Genomic DNA, 12,493 nt, shown 5'->3' on the forward strand with positions numbered 1-12,493 from the left:
TTTAAGTGGGAGAACTTGCACAATTGGTGGCTGACTAAATACTTTTTTGCCCCATTGTATTTTTACATTTACATAGAATATAGCTGTAGATGTTTCATTCAGACCCACCTCCCACTGAAATGGCATGGTGTAGTGGATATACAAGGTTTTACTATACATGCCTACACGTGATTGTGTATGTTTGTCTGAGTGTTTAAATGTATTTGTTTGTGTGCGTGTGTTTTGTGTGTGCTTGTGCGTGAACACATGTCCTCCAGAGACGTTTTCGTGGAAGAAGGTAGAGCCGCAGGGTAAAGGTCCGTGCCCCAGGAGGAGACAGTGCTGTTGCATGGTGGGAGATCGGATCATCCTGTTTGGAGGAACCAGGTAATAGGGTGTAGTGTTGAGTACACATTGTAGTAGTAGTTAGCAGTAGTAGGTGGTGGTAGTAGTAGTTAGCAGTAGTTAGTAGGACACGTAGTAGTAGTGTTTAGGACATGTAGTAGTAGTGTTTAGGACACGTAGTGGTAGTGTTTAGGACACGTAGTGGTAGTGTTTAGGACACGTAGTGGTAGTGTTTAGGACACGTAGTGGTAGTGTTTAGGACATGTTGTAGTAGTGTTTAGGACATGTAGTAGTGGTGTTTAGGACATGTAGTAGTAGTGTTTAGGACATGTAGTAGTAGTGTTTAGGACATGTAGTGGTAGTGTTTAGGACACGTAGTCGTAGTAGTGTTTAGGACACTTAGTAGTAGTGTTTAGGACACGTAGTAGTAGTGTTTAGGACACGTAGTAGTAGTGTTTAGGCCACGTAGTAGTAGTGTTTAGGACACGTAGTAGTACTGTTTAGGACACATAGTTTTTAGGACACTTAGTAGTAGAAGTAGTATTAGTGTTTAGGACATGTAGTAGTAGCGTATGTAGAAGTAGTGTTTAGGACATGTCGTAGTGGTGTTTAGCACACGTAGTAGTAGTGTTTAGGACATGTAGTAGTAGTGTTTAGGACATGTAGTAGTCGTGTTTAGGACACGTAGTAGTATTGTTTAGGACATGTAGTAGTAGTGTTTAGGACACGTAGTAGTAGTGTTTAGGACACGTAGTAGTAGTGTTTAGGACACGTAGTAGTAGTGTTTAGGACACTTAGTAGTAGTGTTTAGGACACGTAGTAGTAGTGTTTAGGACATGTGGTGTTTAGGACACGTAGTAGTAGTGTTTAGGACATGTAGTAGTAGTGTTTAGGACACGTAGTATTAGTGTTTAGGACTTGTAGTGTTTAGTGCACTTCGTACTAGAAGTAGTAGTGTTTAGGACAGGTAGTAGTAGTGTTTAGTACATGTAGTGTTTAGTACACTTAGTAGTAGAAGTAGTATTAGTGTTTAGGACACGTAGTATTAGTGTTTAGGACACGTAGTATTAGTGTTTAGTACACTTAGTAGTAGTAGTAGTGTTTAGTACACTTAGTAGTAGAAGTAGTAGTAGTGTTTAGTACACGTAGTATTAGTGTTTAGTACATGTAGTGTTTAGTACACATAGTAGTGTTTATTACACATAGGAGTAGTGTGTAGTAGTAGTGTTTAGTACACTTAGTAGTAGTAGTAGTAGTAGTGTTTAGTACACATAGTAGTGTTTATTACATGTAGGGGTAGTGTGTAGTAGTAGTGTTTAGTCCACTTAGTAGTAGTATTAGTGTTTAGTACACTTAGTAGTAGTAGTGTTTAGTACACTTAGTAGTAGAAGTAGTAGTAGTGTTTAGTACATGTAGTGTTTAGTACACATAGTAGTGTTTATTACATGTAGGAGTAGTGTGTAGTAGTAGTGTTTAGTACACTTAGTAGTAGTAGTAGTGTTTAGTACACTTGGTAGTAGTAGTGTTTAGTACACTTAGTAGTAGAAGTAGTAGTAGTGTTTAGTACACTTAGTAGTAGTAGTGTTTAGTACACTTAGTAGTAGTAGTAGTGTTTAGTACACATAGTAGTGTTTATTACATGTAGGAGTAGTGTGTAGTAGTAGTGTTTAGTCCACTTAGTAGTAGTAGTAGTGTTTAGTACACTTGGTAGTAGTAGTGTTTAGTACACTTAGTAGTAGAAGTAGTAGTAGTGTTTAGTACACTTGGTAGTAGTAGTGTTTAGTACACTTAGTAGTAGAAGTAGTAGTAGTGTTTAGTACACTTAGTAGTAGTAGTGTTTAGTACACTTAGTAGTAGTAGTAGTAGTAGTGTTTTGTACACTTAGTAGTAGTAGTAGTAGTAGTAGTGTTTAGTACACTTAGTAGTAGAAGTAGTAGTATTGTTTCGTACGCTTAGTAGTAGTAGTAGTAGTAGTGTTTATTACATGTAGGAGTAGTGTGTAGTAGTAGTGTTTAGTCCACTTAGTAGTAGTAGTAGTAGTGTTTAGTACACTTAGTAGTAGTAGTAGTAGTAGTAGTGTTTAGTACACTTAGTAGTAGTAGTAGTAGTAGTGTTTAGTACACTTAGTAGTAGTAGTAGTAGTTGTGTTTAGTACACTTAGTAGTAGAAGTAGTAGTATTGTTTCGTACGCTTAGTAGTAGTAGTAGTAGTAGTGTTTATTACATGTAGCAGTAGTGTGTAGTAGTAGTGTTTAGTCCACTTAGTAGTAGTAGTAGTGTTTAGTACACTTGGTAGTAGTAGTGTTTAGTACACTTAGTAGTAGAAGTAGTAGTAGTGTTTAGTACACTTCGTACTAGAAGTAGTAGTATTGTTTCGTACGCTTAGTAGTAGTAGTAGTAGTAGTGTTTAGTACACTTACTAGTAGCAGTGTTTAGTACACTTAGTAGTAGTAGTAGTAGTGTTTATTACACTTAGTAGTAGTAGTAGTAGTAGTGTTTAGTACACATAGTATTAGTAGTAGTGTTTAGTACACATAGTATTGGTAGTAGTGTTTAGTACACTTAGTAGTAGTAGTTGTAGTGTTTTAGTAAACTTGGTAGTAGTAGTAGTTGTAGTGTTTAGTACACTTAGTAGTAGTAGTAGTAGTGTTTGGTATGATAGTAATTTAGTTCAGTTATCTTTGTTGGCCATCTTGAAGCATATGGGGACAGCAGACTGTAATAGGGAGAGATTGAATATGTCCGTAAACACATCAGACAGCTGGTCTGAGCATACTCAGATGGCGCGGCTAGAGATGCCATCTGGGCCAGCAACCTCGCGATGTACCCGTTTAAATGTCTTACTCACGTCGGCCACCGACGCGGTAGTGGGCCGCGTCGGTGGCACTGCCTTAAAGCGGGCAAAGAAGGTGTTTAGTTTGTCTGGACGTCGGCTGATTTTCTTTTTGTAGTCTTTGATTGTCTGTAGACTCCGCCACATCTCGTGTCTGAGCCGTTGAATTGTGATTCCACTTTGTCCCTATACTGACATGTCGCTTGTTTGATTGCCTTGCGGAGGGAATAACTACACTGTTTGTATTCGCCCATATTCTCCGTCATCTATCCATGGTTAAATGAGGTGGTTCGCGCTTTCAGCTTTGCACGAATGCCGCCATCTATCCACAGTTTTTGGTTAGGATAGGTTTAATAGTAAAACTAGGTACAGAATCTCCTATGCACTTCCTTATAAACTCACTCACCGAATCAGCGTATAAATCTATATTATTCTCTGAGGCTGCCCGGAACATGTCCCAGTCCGCGTGATCAAAACAATCTTGAAGTGTGGATTCCAATTGGTCTGACCAGCGTTGAGTGGTCCTTGTCACGGGTACATCCTGTTTGAGTTTCTGCCTATAGGAGGGGAGAAGCAAAATGGAGTTGTGGTCAGATTTGCCGAACAGAGGGCGGGGTAGGGCCTTGTATGCATCAAGGAAGTTAGAGTAAATGTCCTTAAGGCCCCAGCCTCAAGGGCTCCATGTCTGGGGCAGCAGTGTGAGAGCCAGCCCATGTCCAGAACAGCAGTGTAACTAACATGTTGTCTCCTTTCCACAGCCCATGTCCAGAACAGGGGATGGGAGATGAGTTTAACCTTATGGATCATTCTGACCTCTACATACTAGACTTCAGTAAGTATCCCCTCTCTCGTTCTCACTCTCTCTCACTCTCTCTTTCAATTCAAAGGTCTTTATTATTTATTTATTTTTAACTTAACCTTTATTTAACTAGGCAAGTCAGTTAAGAACAATGATGGCCTACCAAAAGGCCTCCTGTGGGGTTGGGGGCTGGGATAAAAATATAGGACAAAACACATCACAACAAGAAAATGAATGAAAAGCATACCCATAACATGATTCAGCCATGCTTGAAAATATGAAGTGGTACTCAGTGGTGCCTTTCAAGTCAAATTGTATTTGTTACATGCGCAGAATACAGTGAAATGTTTACTTCAAAGCCCTTAACCAACAATGCAGTTTTAAGAAAATAAGAATAACAAATAATTAAATAACAATAGCTGGGCTATATACAGGGGTACCAGTACAGAGTCAATGTGCGGGGGCACCATTGTTGAGATAATTGAGGTAATATCTACATGTAGGTAGAGTTATTAAGGTGACAATGCATTGATAATAACAGAGAGTAGCAGCAGCGTGGGGGGGGGTAATGCAAATAGTCTGGGAAGCCATTTGATTAGTTGTTCAGGAGTCTTATACAGTGGGGCAAAAAAGTATTTAGTCAGCCACCAATTGTGCAAGTTCTCCCACTTCAAAATATGAGAGGCCTGTAATTTTCATCTAGGTACACTTCCAATATGACAGACAAAATGAGATGAAAAAAAATCCAGAAAATCACATTGTAGGATTTTAAATTATTTTATTTGCAAATTATGGTGGAAAATAAGTATTTGGTCAATAACAAAAGTTTATCTAAAAAATACACCTGTATTTTTGTAGTGACTGGGTATTTTTTTTTTGTAGTGACTGGGTATATTGATATACCATCCAAAGTGTAATTAATACAGGTGAAGTCTTAGCCAAATAAATTTCAACTCAGTTTTTTACAATTCCTGACATTTAATCCTAGTAAAAATTCCCTGTCTTAGGTCAGGTAGGATCACCACTTTATTTTAAGAATGTGTAATGTCAGAATAATAGTGGAGAGAATGATTTATTTCAGCTTTTATTTCTTTCATCACATTCCCAGTGGGTCAGACGTTTACATACACTCAATTAGTATTTGGTAGCATTGCCTTTAAATTGTTTAACTTGGGTCAAACGTTTCGGGTAGCCTTCCACAAGCTTCCCACAATAAGTTGGGTGAATTTTTTTCCCATTCCTCCTGACAGAGCTGGTGTAACTGAGTCAGGTTTGTAGGCCTCCTTGCTCGCACACGCTTTTTCAGTTCTGCCCACAAATTTTCTATGGGATTGAGGTTTGTGATGGCCACTCCAATACCTTGACTTTGTTGTCCTTAAGCCATTTTGCCACAACTTTGGAAGTATGCTTGAGGTCATTGTCCATTTAGAAGACCTAAGCTTTAACTTCCTGACTGATGTTGCTTCAATATATCAGAGCAGCTCACAGATTACTGCACCTGTACACCATCCATAATTTAGCCCAAACAACTACCTCTTTCCCCACTGTATTTTATTTTATTTATTTTGCTCCTTTGCACCCTATTATTTTTATTTCTACTTTGCACATTCTTCCACTGCAAATCTACCATTCCAGTGTTTTACTTGCTATATTGTATTTACTTTGCCACCATGGCCTTTTTTTTGCCTTTACCTCCCTTATCTCACCTCATTTGCTCACATCGTATATAGACTTGTTTCTACTGTATTATTGACTGTATGTTTGTTTTACTCCATGTGTAACTCTGTGTTGTTGTATGTGTCGAACTGCTATGCTTTATCTTGGCCAGGTCGCAATTATAAATGCGAACTTGTTCTCAACTTGCCTACCTGGTTAAATAAAAGTGAAATAAAAAATAAATAAATATCCACATAATTTTCCCTCCTCATGATGCCATTTCTTTTGTGAAGTGCACCAGTCCCTCCTGCAGCAAAGCACCCCCCATAACATGATGCTGCCACCCCCGTGCTTCACAGTTGGGATGGTGTTCTTCGGTGTGGAAGCCTCCCCCTTTTTCTTCCAAACATAACTTTGGTCATTATGGCCAAACAGTTCTATTTTTGTTGTAATTTCAGAAAATGTCCATAATACACTCTTTACAAAACATTAATTACTCCTGCTCTTTGCATGACAGACTGGCCAGGTGAATCCAGGTGAAAGCTATGATCCCTTATTGATGTCACTTGCTAAATCCACTTCAATCGGTGAAGATGGAGGTGGAGGAGACAGGTTAAATAAGGATTTATTAGCCTTGAGACAAGTGAGACATGGATTGTGTATGTGTGTCATTCAGAGGGTGAATGGGCAAGACAAAATATTTAAGTGCTTTTGAACAGGGTATGGTAGTAGTTGTCAGCTGCACCGGTTTGAGTCAAGAACTGCAACCCTGCTCGGTTTTTCACGCTCAACAGTTCCCCGGGTGTATCAAGAATAGTCCACCACCCAAAGGACATCTAGCCACCTTGACACAACTGTGGGAAGCATTGGAGTCAACATGGGCCAGAATCCCCGTGTGAACTCTTTCGACAACTTTTGGAGTCCATGTCCCAACGAATTAAGGCTGTTCTTATGGCAACTCAATATTTGTGTTAATGTTTGGAACACTCAGTTTATATCTGCAGTTATAGTGGAAGGATAGTGTTTCACAGTATTACTTACCTGCCCGTGTTGTAATTGGCTGTGATATTGGCCTGTTGATTTCTCCCACCAGAGCGAGAGAACAGTTCTTGACTGTTTGTTGTTGTCCAGTGTAAATCTATTGTTTTTTTTCTTATTTTTTGTATATATTTCAATCTCTTTTTCCATTTATTAATTAAATTAACCTTCCGTCAACCCGCCTCACCCTATGTGATACGGATCTGCTATTTTTAGACCTTATAGAACCTACATCAGAAGCTAACCAGCTAATTAGCTATTGAGTCATTGTTAGCCACTGCTAGGGGCCTTTACCTTTAGCTCAGTCTGCACAGCGCGATATCAACCCTGAGCATATCGGACTGCTTTTCTCCACTCGGCTACACAGCTGATGCCTCCCGGACTCTTCACTAACACGACTAGAAGCCACTACATCACCGGATTCCTGCCGTAAGCTCTGGACCTTTGCATCGGATCATCGCAGCTAGCTGCCACCGATTTGCTATAGTGGCTAACTCCCTTGTCTCGAAGCTAGCATCAGTTAGCCGCGAGCCAGGCGCATCTCCTGACTAGCAAACAAAATGACTCCAGCTACAACACCTATTTTGCCAATTGGCTTGGACCCTTTGTCGACACGGACCCATCACGGCTGGTCTATCGGCGTAATTCCATCCGATGTGCCCTCAACCGGCACTTGCCGGACGTCGGTGAAGACGCTTCTGCTATGCCCGGCCTGCTAACTTTACGGACGCCGTGTTTCCCGCTTGCTAGCGTAGTAATAAGTACCTAACGGCTTCCCTGTTTCATCTATTGCTGTTCACTGGACCCTATGATCACTCAGACTTCCGGCGCCGACAGAGATTGCCGCCTCGCTTCGCGTTCCTAGGAAACTATGCAGTTTTTTGTTTTTTTACGTGTTATTTCTTACATTAGTACCCCAGGTCATCTTAGGTTTCATTACATACAGTCGAGAAGAACTACTGAATATAAGATCAGCATCAACTCACCATCAGTACGACCAAGAATATGTTTTTCGCGACGCGGATCCTGTGTTCTGCCTTACAAACAGGACAACGGAGTGGATCCTATGCAGCGACCCAAAAAAACTACTCCGAAAGAGAGGGAAACGAGGCGGTCTTCTGGTCAGACTCCGGAGATGGTCACACCGTGCACCACTCCCTAGCATTCTTCTTGCCAATGTCCAGTCTCTTGACAACAAGGTTGATGAAATCCGAGCAAGGGTAGCATTCCAGAGGGACATCAGAGACTGTAACGTCCTTTGCTTCACTGAAACATGGCTCACTGGAGAGACTCTATCCGAAGCGGTGCAGCCAACGGGTTTCTCTACGCATCGCGCTGACAGAAACAAACATCTTTCTGGTAAGAAGAGGGGCGGGGGCGTATGCCTCATGGCCAACGTGACATGGTGTGATGAAAGAAACATACAGGAACTCAAATCCTTCTGTTCACCTGATTTAGAATTCCTCACAATCAAATGTAGACCGCATTATCTACCAAGAGAATTCTCTTCGATTATAATCACAGCCGTATATATCCCCCCCCAAGCAGACACATCGATGGCTCTGAGCGAACTTTATTTAACTCTCTGCAAACTGGAAACGATTTATCCGGAGGCTGCATTCATTGTAGCTGGGGATTTTAACAAGGCTAATCTGAAAACAAGACTCCCTAAATTTTATCAGCATATCGATTGCGCAACCAGGGGTGGAAAGACCTTGGATCATTGTTACTCTAACTTCCGCGACGCATATAAGGCCCTGCCCCGCCCCCCTTTCGGAAAAGCTGACCACGACTCCATTTTGTTGATCCCTGCCTACAGACAGAAACTAAAACAAGAGGCTCCCACGCTGAGGTCTGTCCAACGCTGGTCCGACCAAGCTGACTCCACACTCCAAGACTGCTTCCATCACGTGGACTGGGAGATGTTTCGTATTGCGTCAGATAACAACATTGACGAATACGCTGATGCGGTGTGCGAGTTCATTAGAATGTGTGTTGAAGATGTCGTTCCCATAGCAACGATTAAAACATTCCCTAACCAGAAACCGTGGATTGATGGCAGCATTCGTGTGAAACTGAAAGCGCGAACCACTGCTTTTAATCAGGGCAAGGTGTCTGGTAACATGACCGAATACAAACAGTGCAGCTATTCCCTCCGCAAGGCTATCAAACAAGCTAAGCGCCAGTACAGAGACAAAGTAGAATCTCAATTCAACGGCTCAGACACAAGAGGCATGTGGCAGGGTCTACAGTCAATCACGGACTACAGGAAGAAATCCAGCCCAGTCACGGACCAGGATGTCTTGCTCCCAGGCAGACTAAATAACTTTTTTGCCCGCTTTGAGGACAATACAGTGCCACTGACACGGCCTGCAACGAAAACATGCGGCCTCTCCTTCACTGCAGCCGAGGTGAGTAAGACATTTAAACGTGTTAACCCTCGCAAGGCTGCAGGCCCAGACGGCATCCCCAGCCGCGCCCTCAGAGCATGCGCAGACCAGCTGGCCGGTGTGTTTACGGACATATTCAATCAATCCCTATACCAGTCTGCTGTTCCCACATGCTTCAAGAGGGCCACCATTGTTCCTGTTCCCAAGAAAGCTAAGGTAACTGAGCTAAACGACTACCGCCCCGTAGCACTCACATCCGTCATCATGAAGTGCTTTGAGAGACTAGTCAAGGACCATATCACCTCCACCCTACCTGACACCCTAGACCCACTCCAATTTGCTTACCGCCCAAATAGGTCCACAGACGATGCAATCTCAACCACACTGCACACTGCCCTAACCCATCTGGACAAGAGGAATACCTATGTGAGAATGCTGTTCATCGACTACAGCTCGGCATTCAACACCATAGTACCCTCCAAGCTCGTCATCAAGCTCGAGACCCTGGGTCTCGACCCCGCCCTGTGCAACTGGGTACTGGACTTCCTGACGGGCCGCCCCCAGGTGGTGAGGGTAGGCAACAACATCTCCTCCCCGCTGATCCTCAACACTGGGGCCCCACAAGGGTGCGTTCTGAGCCCTCTCCTGTACTCCCTGTTCACCCACGACTGCGTGGCCACGCACGCCTCCAACTCAATCATCAAGTTTGCGGACGACACAACAGTGGTAGGCTTGATTACCAACAACGACGAGACGGCCTACAGGGAGGAGGTGAGGGCCCTCGGAGTGTGGTGTCAGGAAAATAACCTCACACTCAACGTCAACAAAACTAAGGAGATGATTGTGGACTTCAGGAAACAGCAGAGGGAACACCCCCCTATCCACATCGATGGAACAGTAGTGGAGAGGGTAGCAAGTTTTAAGTTCCTCGGCATACACATCACAGACAAACTGAATTGGTCCACTCACACAGACAGCATCGTGAAGAAGGCGCAGCAGCGCCTCTTCAAACTCAGGAGGCTGAAGAAATTCGGCTTGTCACCAAAATCACTCACAAACTTCTACAGATGCACAATCGAGAGCATCCTGTCGGGCTGTATCACCGCCTGGTATGGCAACTGCACCGCCCTCAACCGTAAGGCTCTCCAGAGGGTAGTGAGGTCTGCACAACGCATCACCGGGGGCAAACTACCTGCCCTCCAGGACACCTACACCACCCGATGTCACAGGAAGGCCATAAAGATCATCAAGGACATCAACCACCCGAGCCACTGCCTGTTCACCCCGCTATCATCCAGAAGGCGAGGTCAGTACAGGTGCATCAAAGCTGGGACCGAGAGACTGAAAAACAGCTTCTATCTCAAGGCCATCAGACTGTTAAACAGCCACCACTAACACTGAGTGGCTGCTGCCAACACACTGACACTGACTCAACTCCAGCCACTTTAATAATGTGAATTGATGGGAAATGATGTAAATATATCACTAGCCACTTTAAACAATGCTACCTTATATAATGTTACTTACCCTACATTATTCATCTCATATGCATACGTATATACTGTACTCTATATCATCGACTGTATCCTCATGTAATACATGTATCACTAGCCACTTTAAAATATGCCACTTTGTTTACATACTCATCTCATTTGTACATACTGTACTCGATACCATCTACTGTATCTTGCCTATGCTGCTCTGTACCATCACTCATTCATATATCCTTATGTACATATTCTTTATCCCCTTACACTGTGTACAAGACAGTAGTTTTGGAATTGTTAGATTACTTGTTATTACTGCATTGTCGGAACTAGAAGCACAAGCATTTCGCTACACTCGCATTAACATCTGCTAACCATGTGTATGTGACAAATAAAATTTGATTTGATTTGACTCGGCTACATAGTTGATGCCTGCTGGACTGTTCATTAATCACGGTACTCCATTTTGTTTTATTTTGTTTATCTGTCAGCCCCAGCCTCAAACTCAGGCCCTGTGTGTAGTTCACTGACCCTCTCTGCCCATTGATCACCATTTTACCTGTTGTTGTTGTCTTAAGCTGATTAGCTGTTGTTGTCTTAGCTAGCTCTCCCACTCAACACCTGTGATTGCTTTATGCCTTGCTTTATGTCTCTCTCTAATGTCAATATGCCGCCAACTTTATGGTTTTTACTTTCTAATTCCGTTTATATTTTTAGTTTTCCCTCGCTCAACTTTTTTCATTCAACTTTTTCAATAGCAGAATATTACAGCCAATCACAACACTGGCGGTTAAGTAATACTGTCAAACACCATCATTCCATTATTACTGAAGATATATTATGGACATTTTCAGGAAATACAATGCAAAAATACGACAAAATTCCTACTGGTTCCACCTTTAACAAGCTAACTTTCTACTGAATCAGTCTTTACCCCCCTCTGACTTTCTACTGAATCTGTCTGAACTCTACCCCCCCGACCTTCTACTGAATCAGTCTGAACTCTACCCCCCCCCCCCCGACCTTCTACTGAATCAGTCTGAACTCTACCCCCCCGACCTTCTACTGAATCAGTCTGTACTCTACCCCCCCTCTGACTTTCTACTGAATCTGTTTGAAATGTACCCCCCTCTAACCTTCTACTGAATCAGTCTGAACTCTACCCCCCTCTGACCTACTGAATCAGTCTGAACTGTACCCCCCTCTGACCTTCTACTGAATCTGTCTGAACTGTACCCCCCCTCTGACCTTCTACTGAATCTGTCTGAACTGTACCCCCCCCCTCTGACCAATCTTCTGAATCTGTCTGAACTGTACCCCCCCTTCTGACCTTCTACTGAATCTGTCTGAACTGTAAACCCCCCCCCCCTGACCTTCTACTGAATCTGTCTGAACTGTACCCCCCCTCTGACCTTCTACTGAATCTGTCTGAACTGTACCCCCCTCTGACCTTCTACTGAATCTGTCTGAACTGTACCCCCCTCTGACCTTCAACTGAATCTGTCTGAACTGTACCCCCCTCTGACCTTCAACTGAATCAGTCTGAACTCTACTCCCCCCGACCTTCTACTGAATCAGTCTGAACTCTACCCCCCCGACCTTCTACTGAATCAGTCTGAACTCTACTCCCCCCGACCTTCTACTGAATCAGTCTGAACTGTACCCCCCCCCCCCTGATCTTCTACTGAATCCGTCTGAACTCTACCCCCCTCTGACCTTCTACTGAATCTGTCTGAACTGTACCCCCCCTCTGACCTTCTACTGAATCTGTCTGAACTGTACCCCCCTCTGACCTTTTACTGAATCTGTCTGAACTGTACCCCCCTCTGACCTTTTACTGAATCTGTCTGAACTGTACCCCCCTCTGACCTTCAACTGAATCTGTCTAAACTGTACCCCCCTCTGACCTTCTACTGAATCAGTCTGAACTGTACCCCCCTCTGACCTTCTACTGAATCAGTCTGAAC

At 43.1% G+C, this 12,493-nt stretch overlaps 1 protein-coding gene across 2 annotated transcripts in view; it reads left to right on the plus strand.

The window, feature by feature from the left end:
- Positions 1-12,493, plus strand: part of LOC139377021 (kelch domain containing 3) — an 81,480-nt gene that overhangs the window by 49,203 nt on the left and 19,784 nt on the right. For both annotated transcript variants that reach the window (XM_071120093.1, XM_071120092.1), the window contains 2 exons: positions 258-366; positions 3,915-3,988. In XM_071120093.1, coding sequence (XP_070976194.1) covers positions 258-366; positions 3,915-3,988 — 183 coding nt within the window. The remainder of the gene's footprint in view (positions 1-257; positions 367-3,914; positions 3,989-12,493) is intronic.

This window comes from Oncorhynchus clarkii, chromosome 20 (genome assembly GCF_045791955.1).
Source record: "Oncorhynchus clarkii lewisi isolate Uvic-CL-2024 chromosome 20, UVic_Ocla_1.0, whole genome shotgun sequence".
NCBI classification, from domain to species: Eukaryota; Metazoa; Chordata; class Actinopteri; order Salmoniformes; family Salmonidae; genus Oncorhynchus; species Oncorhynchus clarkii.